The sequence below is a fragment of the Schizophyllum commune genome (genome assembly GCF_000143185.2).
Source record: "Schizophyllum commune H4-8 unplaced genomic scaffold SCHCOscaffold_9, whole genome shotgun sequence".
In the NCBI taxonomy this organism is placed as follows: Eukaryota; Fungi; Basidiomycota; class Agaricomycetes; order Agaricales; family Schizophyllaceae; genus Schizophyllum; species Schizophyllum commune.
In genome coordinates, this window is record NW_026089546.1 from 1,968,387 (window position 1) to 1,993,481 (window position 25,095).

Below are 25,095 nucleotides of genomic sequence, written 5' to 3' on the forward strand. Positions count from 1 at the left end.
ATTTATCTACTTCGTAAAATTCATCATGGCCTCCACGATATCCTCACAATGCGGCAGCTCGCCTTTCACAACCCTCCCGAGGATCGCCTTCCTCTCCTCTGCGCACTCATTATAGTATTTCTTCAATGTCAGGATTTCCATTTCCTTGACGTCTGGGTACCTGTTCCTGTTTAGCGTAAAGCGCGCTTCAAAGATGGTCTGTAGCTCACCAAGAGGTAAACGCCGAGAACGCCTCTTGCACGATGTTCTCTGAGCTCAATTGTGCTTCGATGTTCCTCAGACAGAGCGTCTGTAGCTCAGGTATTTCTAGCTACATGAAAGTGAGAGTCCCGCATCGCGGTAGATATATGACGGGTGAGTAGATACGTACCATGTGGGCAATGCGATACATCGACTTCGGGGAGCACGCCGCTGGCGAGACCTCGGTCTGCGAGCTCGTCTGAAACGCAGTCGTAGATTTCAGGGGGCGGAAGTCGATCTTTCCGGTGTAGACATAGAATATGAGAGCCTTCCAGCTACGCTCGTGCGCATCAGTGAACATTTACCACTCACATGGGAGCTACGCACGTGTGGTACGCGAAGCCGTCTACGTGAACCACTCTCCCTTTCTTTCGCTCGACTTTGGCAACGTGATTGAGCTTTTGTGGGTCGTCGAAAGCGTCCGATAGGGCCACAATTCCGGTAGGGCTGCTGGATCGCTCCTCATCATTGCCCTGCGCTTCGCCTTCGCCGTGAGTACTTCGAGCAGTCTTCCCCTGTGCCGCGGATTTCGCCTCGTCCTCGTTCTCTTCCTCCAGATCGCTGTCGGACTCGTAATCGAGGACTTGTGAAGTAGTCGGCGCTTTGTAAAGGCCGAATTCTTGTGGCGACGCCTCGGAGAAGTGATCGTCAAAAAGCACTTGGAAAGTTGTCTGGGTTAGCTACCGTGTTGAACATAGATCAACAGACAAGCCTTACGCGTATCTAAGTAGGACGACATGCCATGTAGCACTTCTCGATTGCCGTATACCGCCCCGTACGCCGTCACCCGATCGAGGCTTTTGCGGGAGGGGAGGATGAACTCGACATCGTTAACTTCGGCACCGGTGAGGATAGTGTCGTAGACCCTTTGTGTGAACTTCGCAGCCGCTGGAGACACCGGCGGAAGAGCAGGCATGCGAATGCTAGGCGATTGGAATGCCACGCTGATGGTGATGGTGTCCGCCTTCAGATCCCGGATGTCGCGGTAGACGAAGTCGCAGACAGGGCAGGTCGCGCTTTGCAATGCGTTGCCGCGGTCATCACGCACAGACACCGAGTTCCCGTTCAGTGAGGCGAGAGTTTTGGAGGTATCGCGCATCAGCGATTGCGAGGAGCGGGCGACGATGTCCACAATCCCTACAGAAGCTCTGACCAACAAGTAAGGATCGAAGCCGATCGAAAGGAGTTGCCGTTGTGTTGATTGATCAGGATTGGCATTGGAGGTTCCAGGAGCGCCGGTGTTCTGCGTGGTGAGCACGTATGTGAAGCGCCAGCCAAAGCCGCAACCATCCGTCACTCGATGGTTCGGGTCGCGCTCATCCAGGTTTGTGATACGGAATGTGGTGGTGACGCCGTAGTGTGACCATTCGTCCGAGCCACACCGCTGTAGCAGCATTTTCAACGCGACGAAGAAGGACTGAGAGAGGATACGTACTGACCCCGGTCTCGACGCCTGCCCGTTTCACACATGGCATCAACGTGTTGCCGCCTTCATTGCGACTCGAACTAGTACTGTTCGACCGGCCATGTTGACTCGAGCTCTACATGTTTTCTCAGCGGAGTAGATCATGTCCGTTTTCTTATCCGCCTGACGTTGGAACAGAAAGATCAGGAAGGCGCGAGGGCTTCGATCCTACAACGCTAGAGGTACAGTAGGGGCGGCAAAAGGAATAAATCAACACTCACAAAGCACATCATGGTGGCTCGCTGCTGACCAGGCGTAACTGCATGCGGCATGAGATTTGCGTATTCGGTGCGATGCTAGTGTTACATTACTGGAAGTAGCCTTACGTCCTTACACAGGCGGATGAGGTCCAGGCGTAGAAGGTCTACTGCTCGACCACGTCCCCATACCCACTAAGCCACCCCAGCCAGCGGGCTTGCCGTGTACCGCAAGCTGCCCAAGATAGAAGAAGACAACAACACCACCGGACATGCCGGGTACCTGCAGTCGGAAGAAATGCGCATCGGTCAGCCACGCGATGTCCTCAGCCAGCTTCGCCAACTGCGGTGTTGGTTGCTTGAAATTGGCGAGCACCGAGCTTGGAGGAAGTACGCTGATCTGCGGGCGAGCGCATGAGCAATGTCGGATAAGGAAGGGTGATCGGATGAACGCACCTGGCCATGCGTAGCCCACTGCTCGAAGCCGAGGCGCTTGAGCGCGTCCGCTTCATGCCCTCGGCCGTACTCGCCCTGCCCGAGCCAGACGGCGACGTCCCCGAAGTCGTCACTCTCGCTGCCTAGGCCCGCGAGAATGCTGCTACAGGACTGCGAGACCGCGGCCTCTTCCGCTTGCTTTGCGAGCGAGTAGAGGTAGCTTTGCGTAGTTTCGTCGGGGAGGGAGGATGACTGATTGGTTTGCGGAGGAGGCGCGATGAGGAGGAGGCGGTGGGGGACGAAGAGGCGAAGGGGTGCCTGAGCGTCGGAGGCTGAGTGTAGCTGGAGAATGGTGCATGCGACTGCATTCGCGGAAGGAGGGGAGAGCTGGGCCTTGTCCTTGATCGTGACGGACAGGTCCTCTTGGTCAATGGTCTCCTTGAGGTCGTATGTCTTGAGTTCTGCGAGCGTTGCAGCCATAATGTATTATGCTGCGAAGTACCTCAATACAGGCGCTGCTCGGAGGAACGGTGTACGCACCTTGAGTACAAGAGGAAGAAGGCAAGTGACAAAGGGAGCTCGAATCCCCGCACTCCAGATCTCGTGGCGATGACACCACCACTTGACTCCAGTCGCGACTGGAACCGGGGCAGGAGGTTGAACGAAACCGTCATCTTGAAGTCATAGGCCCACTTTTCTCTCCTCGTCGCCCCGCATGTGGACCCACAAAGAACACGGACGACTTCGAGGGGCTCTTGGCGTCGAGAAACGCGACGTGGGTGACGTGGAGCGACCCAGGCCGACGACGAAGATGAATGTCAGGACGAACAAGGTTCGGCCTGAATTCAGGCTTGTCCGCGCCTAGCATGTGCTAGCCAAGGTGCGTTCGAGACTTGCATGACATTCTGCGCTATCACCGTCGTCCTAAACGACGGCAAGCTCACTGCGCACGTCCCCACCATGGTCGTACACATCAGAGATAGAGGCACGGTCAATGTCTGTCCCCCGTCTTCCGGGGCCACCCCGCAAATCGCCTGCGGCCGATTGCTTATCGCTCGAGTTATCTCTGAATAGCGGAGCGCCCATATGCTCCCGATATCGCTGCAAACTCATCCCGAAGAGACCTGTAAATTTGTGGCCGTGCCTATGTCCGAGGCTCCTTGTCCGGTCCCCCCATCTCCTCCTCCAGACGCGCGCCAAACGACGACGCAATGGACTTCTTTCGCCCATCTCGTTGGGCTCTCGAGCCCGAAGAGTCAACCTTTGCGCCGACATCGCGATGGAGCAACAAGGACATGGACCCCGTGCCCCCGAACCAGCGGACTTGGACGACATGGAACTTCGTCGCATACTGGGTCTCCGACGCGACGAACACCGCGGTGTGGGAGCTCGCTAGCAGCATGCTCGCGGTCGGCCTTTCCTGGTGCATACCTCGCTGCCTCGCTCTCTTCTGCAGACAACTCATGCACACCTAGGCGTCAGGCATTACCCGCGATCGCCGTGGGGCATGTTATCATCGCCATCTGCACCGTCTTGAACGGCTTGCAGGGTGCGCGTCTGCACGTTGCGTTCCCCGTCATCAACCGCGCCTCCTTCGGCTTCTGGCTCAGCTACTTCCCCGTCATCTCGCGCGTCGTTCTCGCGATGTTCTGGTTCGGTATCCAGACGTACGTTGGGTCGGAGTGCATCTATCAGATGCTCAAGGCTATCTGGCCTTCGACGGCGCGCATACCGAATCATCTGGCCGCGGACGCGAACATCACGACGTCCGGCATGATGTGCTACTTCCTCTACTGGCTGCTACAATTCCCCTTCATGCTTGTATCGCCCCAGAAAATTCGGTTCCTCTTCATCGCGAAGTCCATCGTCGTCCCTTTCGCGTGGCTGGCTATCTTCATATGGTCGCTGGTGAAGGTGCCAACAGCCCTCAGCCTGGAGCCCAAGCACAGTCAATTGTCTGGCTCTGCCTTCAGCTGGGCTTGGTTGAACTCGCTCAACAGCGCGTTAGGGATCTACGCCACACTGTCAGTGAACATTCCAGATTTTACGGTGCGTTATCAGTTCTCCTGGATGTTTAGCTCGCTTATCTCGAGCCAGCGCTACGCGAAAACCGAAGCAGCGACTTATGTTCAGCTCTTCATCATTCCGATCCTCTTCACCTTCGTCGGTTTCCTTGGTATCGCTGTCACCGCAGCTGGCGAAGTCCTATACGGCGAGACACTTTGGGATCCGCTCCAGCTCATTGACCGATGGGATAACCGTGCGGCGGCGTTCTTCGGCGCCTTCTCGTTCTTGCTCGCCACAATCGGCACGAACATCTCGGCCAACAGTCTTAGCGCAGCGAACGACATGACGGCGCTCTTCCCGCGTTATATCAACATCAGGAGAGGGCAGATTATCTGTGCGATCCTGGGTGGCTGGGCGCTTTGCCCATGGGAGATCTTGGCAAGGTGAGCAACGCTGCTCGCCGAGCGAAGACGAGGAATACTGACTCTTTGTCAGCGCCCCAGGCTTCCTCACCTTTATGTCTGGGTACACGATCTTCCTGGGACCTTTCGCTGCTATGTGAGTCTTACTTCGTCAAAGCATCACGGTAGCTGTTGACGCCGAACGCAGAATGATCGTCGATTACTGGATTATCCACCGCTGCGCCGTCGACCTACCCGCGATGTATGACCCGCACGGTCGTTATAGCTATTGGAAGGGCATCAACTGGCGCGCACTCGTCGCGCTTCTCGTCTCCGTACCGCCCACGATCCCGGGCCTTGCGGCGGCGATCAACGCGAGCATAACGCTAGGGCCCGTACGACATATGTTCGACATCGCATGGCTGTATGGGGTGAGTGCCAGCTGGATGTGTCTTCGCCACCACGAGCTCTTGCTAACGCGCTTGACGCAGTTCTTCACCGCTGGCGTCTTCTATTGGGGTTTGTCGGCGCTGTTCCCCGCGAAGGAGACGTTCATGCCTGCGGTCATTCTCGACCGCGACGTACTTCCTACGCGAGCGAGCTCGACAGACGGGGAGACGGATGATGAGAAGAAGGAGGGGAATGTCAGTGTGAGCGTCAAACCTGAGGGTTTGTAAGGGTACTTAGGATCGTTATAGCTGGGCGCTATGGATGGAATCTAGATGGACCACCTGTATGAGGGTGGCGTACTTATGTGTACTGTGCTTATAGACTGTATTACATGGCCGAATCAAGCCTTGAAATGACCAGGTGCGGCTCACGTGGGCGTGCTCGGCACGATCGCCTCTTGACTTCAACCATCATCTCGCTGACCACCTCAGTCTGCATGTCACCTACGAATACTGACAGGTTCACCCTTTGCGCGCGGTGCGGCCACGACGTCTAATTGGAGCCAGAAGAGCTGCCCGAGGAGCTCCTGGCACTGCGCGCGGGCGTAGCGCCCTCACAGGCAGACGCGTCGTGCAAGCCAAGCTCGCTTCTACAGAGCCTTATCTTTCCTCGGTTGAGGAGCTTGATGTACTTCGGCGGTCTGTGAGCCGACTGGAGCGACAGCAAAAGGCCCTCACTCGCCGGCTGGGGATATGGCGAACCTTCCTCGCACCGGTGCGCAGGCTTCACGTGGAGGTTCTGTCCCGCATATTCGAGCTGGCTTGTGATCCCTTCTCGTGGCTCCCCACGCATCCGCCAGCTTCGCCTCGAGGGCTATAGTAAACAGGTTCGCGACTTGGTTCTAGAGCTGCAGCACTTGCAGGATCTAGCCCTTCGCGTGAGTAGGATTCATCCGCTCGATGATGAATGACTACAACAGCTCCTCACTGCCAGCGCCGATACCCATTCGCCCGTATATCACCCGCGGCTCGAAGAACTAGCTCTCAGCGGATATCTTCGTGTTACGGGCAGCACGCTTATCCGTATGGCCACTGCGTGCCAGACGGCGGGCCATGCGCTGAAAGTCCCCCGCTTGGACTTGAGGGATGCCGACAAGGACCTGCTGGGCAACGTCGACGCACTTCATAAATTGCGACAATCGATAGCTTTCCTTGATATCAGGACCAAAGGCGGGGGAGAATGTCGTGTCGAGGACTGTACGTCCGTTGTCTGTTTGACGCTAGACGAATGACTGATCAGTCTGTAGGCATCCCGGATCGCTCGAGACCACGGGAACATGATACGCTGTATTAGCGCGTGTGTAAATCTTCTCTAAAGCCATATTTGTGAGCGCCAGTGTCCGTCTTCCTTCAGTGGGAATGCTCATCAATCAACAGAGCATCCTCTTTTGCATACCAATCGTGCACGCTCGACATTCTATTTCTCGTCCGTGTGAACACTTGATCTCCGCGTTCGCTATTACGAAGACTTGAAGAAGGCAAGGTGAGTCATAACTGTACGGTGTGACTTCGACGCCGCGAGGATACTAGGCTTTCCCTTCTAATCCGCGATATCGGCGTCATGGTGGTCAGGAGGCGTCGATATGAAGGTGATATCTGTACGCCTCAGCCATACTTAAGGCTGGGCCTGAGAGGCGATGTCTGAATCTTCTTTAGCGCCCATCCTTTACAAGCTTCATCGCGACCTCAGGCGATCAGACAGGAGAAAATGGAGAAAATCGGCAACGATCAGTGGACGGCTGAAGGGGTCTCTTCCGCTTTCAAGGTCTCCATACCACAGAAACAGACTGGACGATTGTATACCGAGAGCTGCGGATTTGGATGGCGATTCACGTACGGCACAATGCCACGGAATACTCGTTTCAATAACTCCAACAGTACTTGGAGAACTGGCGAACAACCTACTCTCTATCTAGGTTTTGATCCGTACTGCTTGAGCGGCTCAAACTTGGGCTCGGTGGTAGTCAAGACCAGATGCACGAATAGTCAGGCTGCTCAGGACTGCCTTTTCACCGCCTCTCTCTCAACCAACTATTCGTCTTATGACAACTACGCCGCCGCCTATATTCAGGGAGTGGAGACGTGTACCTTCACCTTTGACACCGTCGAGCTCCTACAAACCGCTATCGTCACCTTTTCCCTGTCATTCTCATCATGTCCCGACGTTCATCTGCCTGTTCGTCCTCCTCCAAGCGCCACACAAAAGTCGATATTACGCACTCTAGGAAGCGCCGTCTCAGGTGCTGACCTAAACGACGTGGAGTTCGTCCTTCCTTCTTTCAAACGGAATGGGAACGCCGTAGAGTACAAAGCGGTCTACGGAAACCGGGAGGCCTTGAAGGGCGTATCTGACTACTTGGATACATGTGAGTGATCAGCGGCAGCGCGCATGCCTCTTTTGAGCTGACGCTTCCAAGTGCTTTTCGATGAACACTTCGCCGAGAGCAAGCCTCAGCCCTTCGCTCAGTACTCGCGAGACGCGCCCTCGCATGAGCTGGACTACGCAGATGACAGTGACATTGACGGAGATGAGAGTTGGGCGGCGATTGCAAGTCGGAAAAAGAAGCGTGCGCTGAAGCCAGGCAAGAAGGTCGGATCCCCCAGTTCGTCCACGGGGACGCAGAATGAGGTTATCAATGGTCCTCTGGAGGTAGGAAAAGAGGAGCCGGACGCGGCAGACGGTGCTGCGGGTCGCAAAGGGAGGGTAGTCCGCATCAACGACTTTGCCTATCAGACGTGCGTCCTTTGCTTTCTGATACAAAGAATCTGCGCTGACGACCGACTTGTCAAGCTGGAGATCTCTCGTACTCTACCTGTACACGGGCGAAATTACGTTCTGTGCGCTCAAGTCGAGCGGAACCCGCCAAGAGAGCTGGGAGCTACCGCCGACGGCGTGCTCGCCCAAGTCGATGTATCGTGTCGCACACATGGTCCGTCTTCCTATCCCGTTCGCTTGTTCTTCGCCTACTTAACGTTCTCCCTAGTTGGAGATGAAGGAACTTCAAGACGTGTGCTTGCAGAACATCAAATCCCAGCTGGACCCGAAGAACATCGTGCGGGAATTATTTTCCGTGTTTACCTCGAGGTGCGCTTATATCACGCCGTTGTCTGGGGTAGCGTGCTCACGAGATTTCGAAGGTATACGGAAGTGCGAGACATGGAAGTCGCCATCTTCAAGACGCACTACACGGCGTGCGCACAAGAGAGAAAGAGGATGATGTTGAAGGTGGCGAAAGGGGAGTTACCGCATTGCGGGGAAGTCGTAAACGCGTTCATGGACCTTCTGGCTTAGAAGGTGCAGTGGCTTCGCTCTGCCTGATCACGAAGTTAACGACGAAAGCGGACATCCGATGGGTCTTTGTACATCGACCCTCACGAGTACGCGTACTAGTTTTGTATCGGAACGGTTCAAGTTCGACGCCTACAAATCATTGATATCGATTCAGACCCAGGAAGGATTGACCTTGTGACTTTTGTCTACGATCCTGGTCGTTATACCAGAACCCTCAAGGCTCTCCAGCCATGTAACCAACTTCTCTCCAAACCGAAACCATCGACCTACAACGCTCAAGCGCTGTAGTCGTGCCACTCCACCTATAGCTGGGGTCCTGACCCTGGAGTATACCGTGCGCATGACGCGCTCGTCGTCCAGCCAATGCCACGATGAAGTGACCCCGCCATCTGAATCCCACTCACCCTCGGGTTGCGGCCTGGCTTCGATCTGCAGCTCGACAAGATTGGGAAGGGGCACGTCGGTGCCGTTGGCTCGCGCCTCGAGAGCGGTGAACATGCCGCTGTGGGTATGGCAGTGTTGCGATGCCTGCACGAGGTGCAGTCGCTTCACGCTCTCCAGGCCGTCCATGATGGGCGCGGGGTCATTGTCGACTATGTTCTTGAGTGTAAGGCCCTTGAGCGACGGGAAGCTATGTCCGGGGCGTACGATGCGCTGGGGGATCAGGCCGTCCTGCTCCATCATATCCAGAGAAAGCTCCTGGAGCGCCGGTGTGATGATGTAGTTGCTCAGCGGTATCGCGAGACCCGCGAGCTCGATCCGCAGAAGCCGCGGGATCTCCGCGAGATCCCAATCCTCATACTCCTCTTCTTCGTCGGGGTACGGGTAGTGCATGTAGTCCTCGTCGGGCTCGGGGGTGATTACGATGCGGAGGGCTTCCATCTGGGTGCACAGCGACAGGACTTCGAGGATGTCCTCTAAAGGCGTGCGGAAGCAGTCTTTCAACTCCAGCTCGCGAAGCGCACCCCAGTCGGCGTCGAGGCTACAAGGGTGCACGCTGGCGAGAGTCAGGGAACGCAAAGCTGGGGCCTTCTGTCGCAGCGGGAGCTTGACGATGTTGTTGCCGTCGATGGGATTGAATGCCCCTAGACGCAGAGTCGTCAATATCGGCAGGTCAGGGAGGAATCGCGCCCCGTTCCACCGGAAGGTTGGAAGTCCTATTTCGAGGTCCTGGACGCGATGGGCGTCCTCCTGGATGTACTCCCAGCAAGGCATCTCCGGGAATCTGAGGGTGAGCGGGAGATTGCCCGAGCGTTCGAGGTAGGCCTGCACGACGTCCTCCCAATAGTGTGTCGGATTCCGACAGGGGCACGAAAAGTCGTCGAGGGATATGCGCGTCCACAGCCTGTGGAAGTTGTACGCGATGTCGCGCCAATAGTGGCAAACATGGGCGAAAACGAGGTTGCCGATGCCGCTTTCGAGGGTGTACCAGAACCATGGGACGGTGTACTCGCAGATGACCTCGAGGAGTTCGCGAGGAAGGTGGTTCACAGGCGAGCGCATGTTTTGGCGCTGTCGCATGTCACGGTAGAATCTCTGCATGCGTTGCTGAGCTGCGTCTATCGGAATGGTTGTTGCTGCGACAGAAGGTGTAGAGCTTGATGTGGGCCGGAGGCCATCCAGGTGCTTGCATGCATAGAAATACATGGCAAAATTATAGGAGAACACCCGCGATGTGGATGTCTGGAACAAGGAAGTATGGGACTGATCGGTGCAGAATATTGCAGATCGGCTTTTGCCGATGATACCGAGACGGACTTCGCTGTCACCTTGCTTGCAAGGTCTTTCCCGTGTCATATTGACCCCATCAAAAATGACGCCATGTGCGTAGCACGTTCCGAAGACAACATTGGTCAACGCGCAGACACCTCCACAAGTCCTGTACGTCACCAGGCGACGAGCTCTCTCGACGATAGCAGAACTCAGACTCACGCGCGAGATGCAAGCAAGGTATGCGGCCGAATTTGGGAGCGTCGAGCTAGGGAGGAAATTCATGCGAGTGTTATCCGAGAAGGCCGATGTCATTGGGGTGCGCCAGGAACGATCTTGCATCCAAGCGTCGTCGACTAATCACAACCTCCCACAGGGCACGCCCCATCCAGACGATCCCTCTATTCGTGATATCCCGATCCTGGGCTGCACGTATCACATCCGCCTGTGGACGGGCTGCCTGGATAACTCGCGATTGGTGTGCTGGAACTTCATGAGCAACAAGTAAACCTCGGCTGCGGCCCACCAATCTGAAGATCTACGCCGATGGTGACAAGATCTGTCTTGCCTCGATAGAGGAAGGCTGTTGCTTCGACCTGAAGAAATCGGAGTGGCCGGAAGGGACCACCGAGACCTTTGCCGCCGATGACGGTTCCGTCGTCGACTTCGTCGTCGGGCAGACCACCCTCTTGCGACTACAACTACCGTCTCGTCCGTTCGCCGGACCTCCGCGTATCAAGAAGTATCGGGAGTACAAAATACTACCCATCGAAGACAACGAGGACGATAGCGGGGAGGACGAAGAGGAGGAGAATGGCGAGGGACCGAACGACGACGAGGAAGAGGAGGAATGAACACCAGGTGCGTGAGTCGGACATCGAGTGACCTGTTGCCGTATACTGACGCTTGACCGTCCAGTGCTGTTCCATGCTGCGCATGCCAGCGATCTATTCAAGAAGTCCTGTCAATATATTTATCAGCTATCGAGCTCGCTTTCAAGTGTATACGCCGCAAACGGATGTAGATGGGTACCTGGCTGTACCCTACGGAACTCTGTCGCACTACAACATCGCTGAATCATCAATCCTAGCAATTATTGGGCCCCTTGTTTAGTGAGTCCCTTGTGGTCCTATAATCGTGCACTCCAAGGCTGCTCGCACGGCCGAATTGCGCTCAGGGTCTTCGCGCGCGGCGCGCGGCAGCTCGCGGACGCTGGGGCGTGCAGATCCGCAGCGCGCCTGCGTCCTTCATCGAGCCCAAACTCGCACAGCTCGAGATGAAGATGAGTCAGTTTGGGGATGGAGGACATCCTCGAAGACGAGCAGAAGCAGGGCGTCTGTATAGCCTATACAGACGCCCTTGCTTGAGCGCGACATCATCTCCCCGAGTTGCGGGAAGAATACCTCTGGCCCGTCACTTGACAAGCTACTCGTGGACAGCCTTGTGTGGACGCGGGCGTGGGACTACATCAAGCGCACGATTGAGGAGGACAAGAAGGGCGAAGGCGAGGAAAGGGAAGAGGATCATGAAGACGGGGAACAGGTCAGTGATTCTCATCCAGCGCAAACCTCTCTGCGTCCAACCAACCTGCCAGACCCGAGTCGTCCCCGGCAGCCTCAACCAGCTCCGAGCTTGAGCAGATGGTGCAGATGCCAAGCAGATGCTCAGCGCTCAGCCTGAACGCACCCCACCTCCAGGCAGCTTCATATCACCAACCTCTCCCCGACTTTTGCGACGCCGAGAGGCTACGCGTCGTACCGGCAGCACCTAAAGACTACGTCGTTTCGGTTATCATCGACAACAACCTCTGGACCTCCACCGAGTAGCGCATCAACCCGTTCGCCTCCGTGGAGGGCGTACACGTCCTCGGGGAATTGCGGGACCTCCCCAAGTCGTGATTCGAACTCCTCCGAGAAGAGTCATAGACTGCGCTTCAAGCCATTCCTCTCACGAGAAACGCCCACGGGCGATGCGACGTCGCTGCTGCCGCACTGACGCGCGGTGGCGCGGCAGGCGACTACACGACTTGTGCTGGGGCATGTGTGCCCGCCGTTGCTCAGAATCTGTCCTGCTGGTGATAGGCAGGTGATGGGTATACAGTTGACGATCTCGCAGTGGCGTTAGAACGCTGGGTGGGACGACTATATAAATCCCCTCGTCTTCATCTCCTCTCAGAACCGTCAGCGCCAATTCGTCGCATTCTCAACCTCAGAAACTAAACCTCGCACCTCTCCGTCCAAAAGTCCACCACCATGTCCTCCCCTTCCCTCTCCGTCGCCGTCTGCCTCTACCCCAAGCTCACCGCCCTCGACTATCAGGGTCCCATCGAGTTCCTCGCCGCGCTCTCGGCGAAAGTCAAGCCCTTCATCTTCAAGGAGCAGGCGGACGCTTTGCCCACACTCGGGCCCTTCGTGTACCTCTCGCACACGCTCGAACCCGTTGCGCCGGGATTTTCTGGCGAGGCGGGCCCGCGGATGACGCCGGACAAGACGTATGGGGAGGCGAAGCAGCAGTTCGATATCTTATTGGTGCCGGGAGGTAAGTGGATTGGTTGGACTATGGGCGATGAAGGCGGTGGGGGACGTATAGCACGCTGGGAATGATCAAGCTAACGAGTTTTCCAGGTCCTCCGGACGTCCCGCAAGAACTGACGGATTTCCTTGTCCGCCAGGTCCCCGGCGCGAAGTATGTGCTGACCGTGTGTACGGGCTCCTGGATCCTGGCGCGCACGGGCGCCCTCGACGGCAAGCGTGCCACGGGCAACAAGTTCATGTTCAAAGCTATGCTCGCGGACACGGCCTCGCACAACATTGACTGGGTGGCGCGCGCTCGCTGGGTGGTCGACGGCAAGTTCTGGACAAGCTCGGGTGTCACTGCGGGTGAGTGAGGCTTGGAGGACGCACTGTAGTTGTGCACTCGCCGCGAATGATGCTGACCAAAAAATATAGGCATGGATATGGCCAACGCCTTCGTTGCGCAGCTTGCGGGTGAGCCTGCGGCGAAGACGATACAGATGGGGCTTGAGATGCGCGCGAAGGACCAGGACGACGATGAGTTTGCGGCCGTTCATGGCTTGATCTAGGACAGAAATCTGTAGTAATGATTACAACAAAGCAAAAGAGGGTCATCGCATCGTTTTCGGACACAAATAAGTCGATAAAGTGCGCAATTGAAAGCCCATACTTCGTGTTGGTACCAGACGATCAAGCACTTCACGCAATTGATCGGTCAAGATAAAATGCTTCCGCGTCGTCAGCCAATACTAACACGGCCCAAGCTACTGATTCATTCAAACACTCTACTCTTATGCGAAGCGGACCAAACCAACTGAAGTGAGGCCGGCGCAATCTCAACCAAGACAGTCAAGGCATGAATCCGGCTGTATGCACACTACGATTAACTTCCGGGACGCTAGATATCACGTTGACTGCGGTGACTGCACGTATCATCAAGCATTGAAGTGCTGCATATACCGTATCATATATCAGAGAGAAGAGATTGCGCGGCTATTGTTACGGAATAGGAAATCACCTTGCTTGCAAGGTATCTACACCTGTCTTATTGACGACGCCACGAGTTTTTTTGCGGCATAAGTACTTACAAACAACCGATGTCATTCGTCACCTGTCCGCGATAGCGCTGTTGTCGGTGCTTCGGCGCGCCCGAGATGGAACTTGCCGTCCCGCCCTACCTGAATGAGTAAGGGATCGAAAGCACAGAATCCAGTAAGAGGCTTTGAAGTAAAGTTGTAAATCTATCTTAAGACTGCATAATAAAGGTCGGAACGAAATTCGCATGAGGCGTTGAGGTGCAACGGCAAATTCCGGTGTCGGCACCGATAAATCACCTGATTGGTTGAACTCCAGGACGGCGTTTTGCACGCCGTCTTTACCACGCTTCCTTTACTTTTCCTGCTTGTAATGATACATATTGGCCACAGGTACTCACTATGCATATATCGAGTATCAAGAAGGAAGACTACGCGATGGTCGGCGCGTTCTACTTCGGAATGCCCTTGCTGTGGACAATCCTGACATGAAGATGGGCGGAGAATATACGAGATAATCCTTCAGGTGCGTAGCAGCTCAATGGCCTCGAGACACTGCATGTGATCTGCTGACTGACATGCAAACTACCGGCATACGGAAGGTACTCTCCTCAAACCAAGGATTTGCACGGACTCTGTCCGCGCTTCGTTCTTCATCCCCCCCTTCTGTGGCGGCTCGCGAGTCCTTCATCACTTCATTCCGCACGGGCGCGAGGAAGAAGATATAAATGGAAGGAGTGTCGGGCACGGTAACCGCCTTCCAAGGTGGCGACGGCGGGCGTTATAAATTGGACGAGGGAAGAAAGAGATTGATATGGAGGCTGCCATGTTTTAGAGGGCAGTGAAGGCAGGGGTGCGAGCGTCCTCATCTACGCCACTGGTGTCATTGACTTGCTGTGCGAGAAGGGGGAGGTAAAAGGAATTGGGTGTAGGGAAATGAGAGGATAAATTTTCATTGGCAGTCGGCAGGAAGGTGTACCTGCAGTGCGGTGAGCGACCATCGTGCGTGAGCTGTCCCCTTAAGAGAGGTCAAGAGCGCAGGCCGTGGATCAGTAGACGGCGCTAAGTGCATGCAGTAAGGGTCAGGGAGAAGGAAATGTGGAGACATGTATCGACCTCCTCAGTAAATAAGCGAGGCGAAGAAAAATGAGGAGAGGGCGAGGGGGAATTAGCAAGGGGGCATTGTTGTGCTAGCACATGTTAGCAGAGAGCTCGCAGGCGCGAGAAAAAACTCCATTGCATTCAACCTCTATCGAAGACGGGCAAGATGCGCGTAAAAGGCTAGGGAGGCCTTTGAAGAGTTTGGGTCATTGTCATCCTACAAGCTCACTAGACCGAACACTCGCCAGTCGTGTCCGGAGGATCGAACACTTGAGTACATACCCGCTACGCAAGCAAGGTTGGAAGCCGGCCCCGCCGGAGCTTCTCTAGTTCCTCGGACCGGCACTGAGAATGCGTCGCTCACAAGGGAGAGGTGTGAACATGAAGCGGCAGATCGATGGGACGCGCAGTCAACGACGCTCCAGTGGGAAAGGGCATGACAGAGTGCATAAGGAGCGAGTCGCTTCAGAGAAATTGTCCACTGTTTAAGCGATTGGAGATCCAGAGAGGTTTTGATGCGGTGCGATGCGATAGAAAAAAAATACATGGAAAATACATGCATCTACTCCTCGGGGACTTCAACGTCACCCGAGTCGATACCCTCGATGATGTCGTGGGGCGGCTGGCCATCCACAGTGCAGCCAACGCTCTGCGCGGTGCCAAGAATCTCCTTCACGGTGCCAGAGAGCTCCTTCGCGAGCGACTTGGACTTCATTGTCCGTGCGATGTCGAAGACCTCGTCCAGGGTGATGTTGCCGGTGTGCTTAATGTTCTTCTCCTTCTTGCGGTCGCGTGGGGGCTCTGCGCACGATCAGTCAAGATGTATGGGTGCGATCGGCGGGTAACGCACCTTTGAGAGCCTTGATGACAAGGGAGGATGCGGAGGGGACAACGGAGACGGCGGCTTGACGGTTTTGGATGGTGAGCTGGACGGTGACCCGGAGACCCTTCCACTGAGACGTCGCCTTCGCAATGTCTTCACCGACCTTCTTCGGCGACTGTACAAAAGTCAAGGTCAGCGATTCATCCGAGCTGGATTGACATGACCACGCACCAAACCGAGAGGACCAATTTTGGGGGCTAATGCAGAGGACGCGCCGACCTCACCACCCGTAGCCCGCAGGTAGATGATCTTGATCTCATTCGGGTCCTAGACAATTCGTTCGTGTCAGAACTTGCAGCATAGCAGCAGGAAGGCATCTGCTGACGAATTTGGGGGCCATCTTGATGTGCTGGGCGTTAACGGCGGTGGCGGCGGCGGCGACGACTACTGGTGCTTTCCAAGAATAGGTCCGCGTGTGGCTTTCGTCTGCTGTATAGTTGTCGGTAAACGCCGATATGAACGGGGATACGCACGTGGAGCGGCGGAGGGGAGGATGGGTCCGTGGTGACGCGTGTTTGTGCGGTCGTGGGCCCGCAAATGCCGCCCTGGGTCAGGGGCGATCGCTTGTCTTCCTGACTTTGAGATCGCTGTCGACGCGTCCGACAGCGAGCACGCATTCTTTTCGCGGTGCAAAGCGCGATCGTGATGGATTCATGGAATCCGCCACCAGCCAGCGAGTGGAACTACCATTCGCATTTGAGGAGGCCGACATGGAGCACCTAGTGAACCTGATAGGTGCGTGGTGCTGCCACCCGCGACGTTGGCGAATACTGACTACATCGCAGCGGACATGTTGGAACGACTCATGGCACATAACGACCGAGTACCGCTGCTCCCGTAGGTTCGCCGTTTGTGCGCTCGCGGATCTCCCTCACCAGATTCCAGTGAGAGTCTGACGCGGTTCCACTCGCGCTCTGCACCCGCCATCTCCGTCCTGGACTACCTCAAGCGTATCGTCCAGTATACCAGTGCAGAGGTACGGTACATCCCCTGCCCTCTCTTGTCGCCACTGACGCCTCTTCACCCTACAGAAGTCAGTCATGCTGATCACGCTGTACTACATCGACCAGATCTGCGCATGCATGCCCCTCTTCGTGCTTTCGTCGTTGACATGCCATCGCTTCATCATCGCTTCGATCACCGTCTCGAGCAAGTTCCATTGCGATGCATTCTGCACGAATTCTCGTTATGCACGCGTCGGTGGAATATCCATTCACGAACTCAATATGCTGGAGCGCGAGTTCTTGAAAGCGCTTGATTGGAGGCTTCGAGTAAGCATGATGGTCATCGTTTCTGTACTTCTCTCATGCTTCCCATCAGTGTACGCGAGATATCCTGCAAGATTACTATATCAACCTGGTACGCACGTTTAGCAAGGGGACGTACGCTCTACCCGACCTCTCGTCGGACAGCAGTATGGGGTTCTCTTCAGACGAGGAAAGCGACGGCGAGGACATCACGATGGCTTCACGACCGTCCTCCCCTTTCCGGGACGGCGCTGTACCGGGGGTACTTGTGTCTAGGCGACCGTCCGCCCTCGTGGACACGAGCTCAATCCCCCAGGAAGCACGTCGGCCGACCATCGAGCAGAACATGGCCTTTGCGGAGCTACGCAACACGCACCATGCGGCCGACCCGGACAGACGATAAGCAGGCATACCAGATGCCACCGCGGTGTAATATACGACCCGGTAGCTTGCACCGGTAGAAGTTCACGATACAATGGCGCGTTCTGCGTCTTCAGCTTCGCTATACGCTGAGAACCATCGCAGTCTGAATGTGATAGTTGGATACGAAGGTGCGTTCGGGAAAGCCTCTTATCTGTCAGCCTCCGATGCATCGTGCGGCCTGCTGGCTTCCTGGAGCCATCTGCACGGCATGGATGCCTCTCATGCACATGGCGCGTGTGCGGAAGGCTTGGTGCTTGCTCTGTTAACCCAGCCTGGATCATATCTTTGGCAGACCAGGCGTCATTCAAGCGCCTTCCTTGCTCATCGGGCGACAACGTCGCGCTCATATGACGCTCGTGACCTCGCAACGCTGTCATGAGAAGCCGATGTCGAGCAGTTGTGCCACTCGCTCTTGACGTGCCCGTTGCTCGCATCACCTACCTCTCCCACCTCGACCTGGTCCAGCTCAGCCCGCTCACCCGGTTACCCACGATTCTACCCCTTCATTCACATCGACGATGCACCATGAACATTAAATAATCGGTTGCTACTATGGGCGGATAGTATGGCTATATCGACACGGCTGCACGAATGATTGAATTGGATGACAATGCAACTGCGACTCCGTCGAATCTAAGTAAATACAGTCAGTCCGTCTGGGCCAGACGGGGGACCCAAATTCGACATAAACACAGGAAAACAGAAAACGACAATGGAGCGAGTGGATGGGCGATGCGTCGCCGACACGAGGATAGCTAGTATACCAGACGACATTCGTAGTAATACACAGAGACGGCGGCGACGAGGAGGCGAGGGGAGCCATCGAGGCAGGGCTGGGGAAGTGGGGAAGATGGGAGCCGCCGCCGCCGAGTCCGACAAGAGGGGTGTTGTGAGCGTCCGGGGACGCGTTCATAATACAAGCGCCAGTAACGATTCACCGCCGCAGAGCGGACAGCATCTTCGCGAGCGCGTTGATCTGCCCGCGCTGAACCTTCTTCTGGCCGTCAAACTCGACCCCGTCGAGGTCCGTCGTGCTCGTCGCCGCGTCCGCGAGCCGGCCGGCCGGGCCCTCCGCGGTGGGCGACTTCTGCGCCGACGAGGTGGCGGGGGGTCGCTCGTTGATAGTGTCCAAAGTGAGGTCCTTCGGCGGCTTGCGTGTGCGCTGCTTGCGAGGGGCCTGTGTATAGCCGTCGAGAGATGGGTTCTGCCCCCGAGGGAGCTCGTGCAATATACCGGGAACACCATTCATGACTGCTCGAGCGTTAGCCAGTACGTCGAGAGGTCTCAAAAGACGGACTCACCCTTGATGTTCCGCGGAAGTGTCTGATATCCGCCTTTCCCGTTCCCATTGCTGGTGAAACTAGTTGGGCTCGTCTTGCCGCTATGGCCGCTGCTGATACTCCCGCCACCACCTGCCCTCCAACTCGTGCCACTGACACTCGTCGCGGTCGTCGAGACACTCGCGCGGCTCCCATTGCTGTATCGGGTAAACGCGGTCGTGCTCGTCGTCGCGCTCGTCGAGCCAGTCGCCGTGCTGCTCATCGAGTTGCGCCAGTTGCCGCTTCCTCCACGGCCGCTGCTCATCTTGGTCGGCTTCGCGGTAGGCGTCGCTTGGTTGGATGAGGTCGGAATGTCGAGACTGGCGCCGCTGAGACTTGCCCAATGAGGATCTACGCCGCCGCCGCGATGAGGAGAGGGAGTCTTCGCGAAAGTGGGAGTAGTACCTTTGGTCTGGCGCAGCTGTGACGCCGGCGCGACGTAGTCAGCAGAATAGACAGACGACGCCACGCTACGGCTGGGCGAAGGACTGCCGAAGTTCCGAGGCCGGGAGTGTGGCGAGTTGCCCTCCAACGTGTTGCGCCCGCGCACAGGGTTCGCGTCGAGCGAGAAAGAGCTGCTCTGTGCCGTAGAGGGTGTCGCGGGACTGACCGGTGCGTTGAGGCCCATAATGAGATCCGTGACGTTCGCCGCTGCCACCGTCATATGAGGACGAGGCTCCGTACGAGCCGGCGGTGTGGGCGACGGCTCCCGAGGAGGACGAGGCGCCTGCGCGCGAGGCGGCGAGAGCTCGCGGCGACCAGGAGGAGACGCAAACTTGCCCATAGGACCAGAGCCCATGGCGAAGCTGGTGATGCTCATGTTGTCCGCGTTCGCAAAGTCCATCGACATTGTGGACGCCGCATCGTCTGCCACCGGAGGGAGCTGTGGTAACGATGAGTCGGACAAGCCAGACCCATAGTTCGCGATACCAACCTGGCTCTTCCCGAAAGAAAGCTTCCACTTGGACGACTTCTTGCCTTGCAGCGATGACGTGCTGGTTGACGCATTCTGCGTGATCCTGCGCGTCGTCGCCACCTTGCCTGACGCGGGCCGGCTCGTCGGCGCCGCGTTGTTGGTGCAGAGCGCCTCGGGGACGCCCCACATCGAGGGCGGCTCGTAAGGGACGCGCCGATTGCGCCGCGTCGTGGTGCTCGCACTCGACCCGCTCTGGCCGCTGGCGGCGCTCTGCCTGCTGTTGCTGCTACGCACGCTCGACGTGGACGGCTGGCCGACGCTAGGGACACGGGGCGGTGCCGTAGCCGTGCGCGGTACTTCCTCGATGACGTCCGACTTCGGGTGGCTGACGCGGCTGATCTCGCGCGCGAGCTTCTGGCTGGCCTCAGCGAGGACGTCGACCATGGCACCCGGCTCGGCCCCGCTGGCGACCGAAGTGGGCGTCTGGTTGCCGTTGTTGCCCTTGTTACGCCGAGCACCGCGCTTGCGGCGCTTGTTCGTCGACGTCGAGCGCGAGGTAAAGAACGCGCTGCCCGAGACCGAGTCGGCGGTGTCGCTTGCCTGACGTTGAAGAGGCGCCTTCGACATGCGTACCTCCGACGAGAAGTCCTGGATCTGGTCGGACTCGGGCTCGGCAGAGATGTGACCGACGTTAATGCTAGGCGCGAAGCTTGCGCGGGAGCTTGGGCGACGCGAGGGCGGGATGCTGCCGACGCTTACACGGTGCGCAAGCGAGATTGAGGGCGCGCGCTGGCGCACCTCAACGCCGAAGACGACACCTAGCCCGCCACGTCCGTACCGGTCTTCGGTGGCAGTCGCGGTAGAAGCCGACGAGGATGGGCGATATGAGGCAGACGGAGGATGAACAGCGTAAGCGCCGGTGCCGCTGACCCACTCGCCGAACTCCTTCGCCGAGCAGCGATCGGTGTCTGGCACGCAGAATACGCGCTCGGACAGGAAGCGCGCAGCAGGAAGCGTCATGCCCGCGAAGCGGGTGAGGAAGAACTGAACAGGATTCTGCAGATATTGGAGGAAAGATGAGCAGGCGCCGGCCGTGTATGGGTCAGACTTTGAAGGCAATATGGTATCGGTCCAGGGATTATGGTGGTATAACCTGCATACATGTCAGTAGCGAGTATGAAATCGATGAACACCAACATACATATTGATGAGAACAATACCCAGGCTCCAGACGTCCGCGGCCTTGGGCTTGTAAGTCGGAGCCACGTTATTGCGACATTCGTAGGACATGTACGGCGCACTCCCGCAGTCCATGTCGGAGGACTCTTGGTCGCGGGTAGAGAGGCCGAAGTCCGTAAGCTTGACGACGACACGGCGAGTGGGGGTAGACGAGGATGGGCGGGACAATGCATGAGAGGACGACGCGGCCATGGTAAGCGACGGACGCCGGGAAGCGGATGGGCGGAGGGGGGTGTGTGGATTGAAATCATTCGTGGCGGAGGGAGTGGAAGTGGACTCCGTGACGATAAAGTTCTCTGGCTTTATGTCGCGATGGAACACACTTTGGGCATGACAGGCTTCGACGGCGTCGCACATCTGTCGAAACATACTTGCGACGAGCCGAAGTCGAGAACGTGATAGAAGCAGAGACGGAGAACTTGCAGCTAGAAGAGATGGGGTAGGGGGTGTTCGTGAAGGAGATTGCATAGGGTCTGCGATAGCGTTAGGCGCGCACTGCTGTTGTGGCGACAAAGCGGACTTACCCGGTGTGTGCGGGTCGTCACAGGAGTCCCTGCCGCCCTCCAAGAAATAGAAGAGGTCTTCACCTTCAACATACTCGAGAACAAGCAGCAGATACGAAGCGGATTCGAGGGTGCGGAAGAGCGTGACAATGTTGGGGTGGGGCGCCAACGACTGGTGGATGACCACCTGGCGGGTGTTCGTCAGCTACGCCGTATGGTTATTCTGCCAGATGACTCACCTCGATGGCCTGCGCCTGGAGCTGTTCCTCATCCAGGTTTGCTTTGGAAAGACACTTGATCGCGTAGTGCCTTCCCAAGCGTGGGGCTCTCTCCACGTGCTTGGCCTGCGTCTCGTCGAGTGAACCGAGAACGCCATCGTCGCTCGAGTCCGACTGTTCATCGTCGTCCAGGACCTCCGCGACAAGGTAGACGACGGCGTAGGAGCCGGCGCCGAGCTTGCGGATGACCTTGAACGACCTGGCGGGTGGCGCCTCGTCGTAAGTGGTGCCAGATGACTCGAGGCCTTCTGAGTCCGATGAGGACGTGGAAGCCGAGCGCGATAAGGACGGGGTGGACGGAGACAGCGGTGCTTGGAGGTATTGGCTGACTGGGACGGCCTGGATGGGCTCGCCTAGGAGGTAGCAGCCTTCACCGACGACATCTCCGGGGAGCAGGGGGTCTTCCGGGACGTCGTCGGCTGGAGGCGCGGACGGCGGTGGTGGGGGTGGGGGCGTGGGCTTTGGCGGTGCTGCGGCATGCTTTCCAGACTTTTTCTGCGGACGGAGATCGAGCGGCGGGAGCTGGATGGGGTACTGGAGCATTCTAAGCTGCCAGATAGCTCGTCGCGGCTGGGACTAGAGCGGGAGGGAGACGCTGAGACCGGCAGAAAGCGTCGACTGGACTCGCATAGGGCGACCGACGGAAGCGCCCACGAGATGGCCACTGAGCACGCAGAGGAGGAGGAGGAGGTCAAGGGGGTGGAGGAAGAAAGCGACACGATAATCAACGTCCTCACAAGGAAACTCAATCTCCGTGTCACGCGTGTGCCTGCGCCGTGTGCTCATCAAGTTCCACATGCTCGACAACGCAAAAGTCCACATGACGACGAACAGGCGGCAAAAGCCCGGCCGAGGCGACGGAATTGTCAGTAAATTGACCCTCCAGTGCTGCTCCCCACGACTCCCGAAATTCACAAAAAACCGCCACCAGAAACGAGCACGGCCAGCCGCCTCAAACTCCCCTGTCGCACAACCCCTTCCGCTCTCGCTTGCCGCGGCCCCAGCTCCTTCCCGCCCCCACGCCCCATATGACTGTGGAACAGATGCTTCTGCACACGAGCCGCCTGCTCGGCCGCAGTCCGAACATCACTGCCACACCGCACACCAAGTTTACAATATCAGATATAGCACCCCCCGCGCGCCCCCGCCTAAATGTCGGCCAGGCGACAGCACGTTCCGTCTCTGCCCATTTTTCTCCGCGCGTGCACCCAGGCCACCCGCGCGGTGGCGTCCATACTGCCTCTCCTCGGACCCACATGGGCCTGCTGCGCCCCACGCCTGCTGCCTGCACTGCACCGCAGCCGAACCTACCACCACACACGTACAAACGTCGCATTTGGGGCACCTGCCTCCTCCGAACACGCGCGGGCTTTCATTACGCGGGGGCGCGGCTCAGGCTAGGCGCGGGTCCAGCGTGCATTCAAACAGAAAAGACATCTACTTCCCCGGCTATTCACGACACTTTCTCGGCTTGTTGATTGACACCCCAACAGTGCTTCCTACTCCCCGCCGGAGGATGCCCGCCCCAGCCATAGGAGGTGGCTGACCCCTTGCGCCCGCGCATGTTCTACCTTTACCACAGCACGCACGTTATCCCCTAACCATGCATTCATCCCTTTACGGTGCCTGCTTCGCTCCAACGCCCTCGACATCAACATACGTCCTCGGTATCACCGCGGCGCTTGCAGACGTCCTTCTACGGCGACTTATGCTGACCTCGACTTCCTCCCGCATGGAGATTCACAGCAGGACCAGAGCGACGGCGGTAGAAGGCGCCGTCCAACGTGTCGCCGCCACCCGGTCCGCGATGGTGCAGACGGAACAGTGCGTGGACGCGGCGCGCATGGGGGGTTTCAGCGGGTGAGTCACCGATCGGCTTCAGCGCGAGGGGGCGTTCCTAACCACCAGAGCGAACGCACTGCTGGCCAGGCACGGTGCTCTCTGTGCCGACCACAGACCGCCGACGGGATGCTTACCCTCTTAATGGCTCGGCCACGGCGACACTGTCCAATCCGTGCGCGGCTGGGCAGCGGGCTGTGGTCGGCATCGTGCCTCGAACGAGCGGGAGGGGGTCCGTCCTACGAGTATTTTGTGGCCACCCGACCTAGTAATGCCACTCACGGAACCATCTATCCCCTAAAGCTCTGTACGCGCCAGGTGACGGTATACACTCGTCCATTCGACGTTGGCGTGGTGCCTTCGAGATCTTCTCTGGGTCCGCTGCCTGCTTATCTGGCTTCCACTCCGCCTGACAGGAGAAACGATCTACAGAAGGGCACGAGTTCCCTTGGACTTACTCGCCAAGCTCTGCATATCGCCAACGGGAGACACGAACTTCCTAGAGCAATGTTTTCCCCTTCTCGCGCCATTAGAACCCTTCTGCAATTGTCTCGACTACGCGAAGAAAGACTATTACAGCCCCTCAGGTGTTTCGATCTACTTCGACTACCGCCATTTCGCACTCCGCGAGCCTATCTTCGTGATCACGGCTTCAGCTTCAGAAGAACGATGGCCCAGAAGTCCTTTCGAGCCTTCTTTCGAACTATCGAACACTGTTTGAGACCGCCAAAGTACGCACAGGAGTCCTGGCTTAGTCCTGGCTACCCGCGCTATGCAGTCTCAACCCCAAGATATGGACGTGGTCGCTTGACTAGGCTGTCGCTTCGCAAAGGCTGCTCTTCTGAAGCTTACTGCGACCACTCTACCCGAGCTATTGGCGCTTGCGGCTCTCCGACGACACGTTCACCGCCTGGATTCACGTAGGCCCCGCCGACAGTCGCCGGTTGGTTCGCCTTACCCGACTGAACATATCCGCCACGTCATATTGATTTACCTATTCCTGCGACTGGAAGATTGGGGTGAGTCACCAGAGTCTTCCGCCCGCCCGGACGCTGATGCGCCTGAAATAGTGCGCGACGCGGCCGTCACTGTCTATCAACCGTACTGGTAGATATCGGTGCTAATACGGACTACATAGCGTCATGCGCAGCCTGCAATGAGCATCGCCCGTCTTCTATCTTTCGGTCCCGGACAGTGCTCGAGGTTGCGGGCGGCGAGTGGGGGTGGAGGCGTATTGCCGAGGAAGGACCTTGGCAGGTAATCATGGGGGCGGATTTGGGATGGGATCGTGCGCGCGTCTATTTGTTGGCGTCGACCCGGCGTTCATCGAACGTGCATCGGGAGAAGGAGTTGCTTCTTGCGTGTTGTTGCGAATGCGGTTGTCTGCATCAGGCGGAGGCTCCGCTGTTGGCGGACGTCTGCCAGCAGCGAGTGGCGGTATGGTTTGCGGGGTGCGTCTGGTCTTTACCCTTCGGTCATGCGCACGTATATCCTTCCTCGAGGGTTTGGCTGCAGGGTGCGTGAGGCGCCTCGCATACTATACAGAAGCACGGCGGACATTCAGTAAAATCTCGCGCCGACCTCGGACAAGTCATGCGTCTCAA

At 57.4% G+C, this 25,095-nt stretch overlaps 8 protein-coding genes across 8 annotated transcripts; 5 read left to right on the forward strand and 3 right to left on the reverse strand.

Moving 5' to 3' along the window:
* Positions 1-6: 6 nt before the first annotated feature.
* Positions 7-2,817, reverse strand: SCHCODRAFT_02670739 (uncharacterized protein; the record flags this gene model as incomplete). The annotated part of the gene is made up of 9 exons (XM_003029868.2): positions 7-160; positions 210-310; positions 371-515; positions 568-898; positions 958-1,624; positions 1,680-1,781; positions 1,927-2,001; positions 2,099-2,302; positions 2,359-2,817. The coding sequence occupies 9 exons, from the start codon at positions 2,815-2,817 to the stop codon at positions 7-9; spliced, it is 2,238 nt and encodes a 745-aa protein (XP_003029914.1).
* Positions 2,818-3,548: 731 nt separating this feature from the next.
* Positions 3,549-5,422, forward strand: SCHCODRAFT_02510679 (NCS1 nucleoside transporter family; the record flags this gene model as incomplete). Its single annotated transcript, XM_003029465.1, has 6 exons — positions 3,549-3,760; positions 3,813-4,386; positions 4,435-4,787; positions 4,840-4,902; positions 4,954-5,176; positions 5,237-5,422. The coding sequence occupies 6 exons, from the start codon at positions 3,549-3,551 to the stop codon at positions 5,420-5,422; spliced, it is 1,611 nt and encodes a 536-aa protein (XP_003029511.1).
* A 1,480-nt stretch (positions 5,423-6,902) lies between these two features.
* Positions 6,903-8,486, forward strand: SCHCODRAFT_02511537 (uncharacterized protein; the record flags this gene model as incomplete). Its single annotated transcript, XM_050343253.1, has 5 exons — positions 6,903-7,560; positions 7,612-7,930; positions 7,986-8,124; positions 8,179-8,279; positions 8,333-8,486. 5 exons carry the CDS (start codon positions 6,903-6,905, stop codon positions 8,484-8,486), a joined length of 1,371 nt encoding a protein of 456 aa, XP_050198972.1.
* A 150-nt stretch (positions 8,487-8,636) lies between these two features.
* SCHCODRAFT_02550329 (60S ribosomal protein L12) lies at positions 8,637-15,967 on the reverse strand (the record flags this gene model as incomplete). Its single annotated transcript, XM_003029870.2, has 4 exons — positions 15,899-15,967; positions 15,695-15,842; positions 15,422-15,645; positions 8,637-10,022 (listed from the first exon to the last, which is right to left on the reverse strand). The coding sequence occupies exons 3-4, from the start codon at positions 15,557-15,559 to the stop codon at positions 8,637-8,639; spliced, it is 1,524 nt and encodes a 507-aa protein (XP_003029916.2). The 5' UTR covers positions 15,560-15,645; positions 15,695-15,842; positions 15,899-15,967.
* A 359-nt stretch (positions 15,968-16,326) lies between these two features.
* SCHCODRAFT_02635606 (cyclin-domain-containing protein) lies at positions 16,327-17,516 on the forward strand. The gene is made up of 5 exons (XM_003029468.2): positions 16,327-16,462; positions 16,513-16,564; positions 16,613-16,703; positions 16,759-16,998; positions 17,048-17,516. Exons 1-5 carry the CDS (start codon positions 16,381-16,383, stop codon positions 17,375-17,377), a joined length of 795 nt encoding a protein of 264 aa, XP_003029514.1. The 5' UTR covers positions 16,327-16,380; the 3' UTR covers positions 17,378-17,516.
* Positions 17,517-17,912: 396 nt separating this feature from the next.
* Positions 17,913-21,465, reverse strand: SCHCODRAFT_01039150 (Pkinase-domain-containing protein). Its single transcript, XM_003029871.2, has 5 exons — positions 21,396-21,465; positions 20,834-21,344; positions 19,651-20,785; positions 18,699-19,599; positions 17,913-18,648 (listed from the first exon to the last, which is right to left on the reverse strand). The coding sequence occupies exons 2-5, from the start codon at positions 21,238-21,240 to the stop codon at positions 18,332-18,334; spliced, it is 2,760 nt and encodes a 919-aa protein (XP_003029917.2). The 5' UTR covers positions 21,241-21,344; positions 21,396-21,465; the 3' UTR covers positions 17,913-18,331.
* Positions 21,466-22,796: 1,331 nt separating this feature from the next.
* On the forward strand, positions 22,797-23,796 carry SCHCODRAFT_02635613 (uncharacterized protein). The gene has a single exon (XM_050345874.1). The coding sequence runs from the start codon at positions 23,256-23,258 to the stop codon at positions 23,514-23,516; it is 261 nt and encodes an 86-aa protein (XP_050198973.1). The 5' UTR covers positions 22,797-23,255; the 3' UTR covers positions 23,517-23,796.
* SCHCODRAFT_02377611 (uncharacterized protein) lies at positions 23,410-24,653 on the forward strand. The gene is made up of 2 exons (XM_050342513.1): positions 23,410-24,510; positions 24,630-24,653. The coding sequence occupies exon 1, from the start codon at positions 23,621-23,623 to the stop codon at positions 24,413-24,415; it is 795 nt and encodes a 264-aa protein (XP_050198974.1). The 5' UTR covers positions 23,410-23,620; the 3' UTR covers positions 24,416-24,510; positions 24,630-24,653.
* The last annotated feature ends 442 nt before the right edge of the window (positions 24,654-25,095 follow it).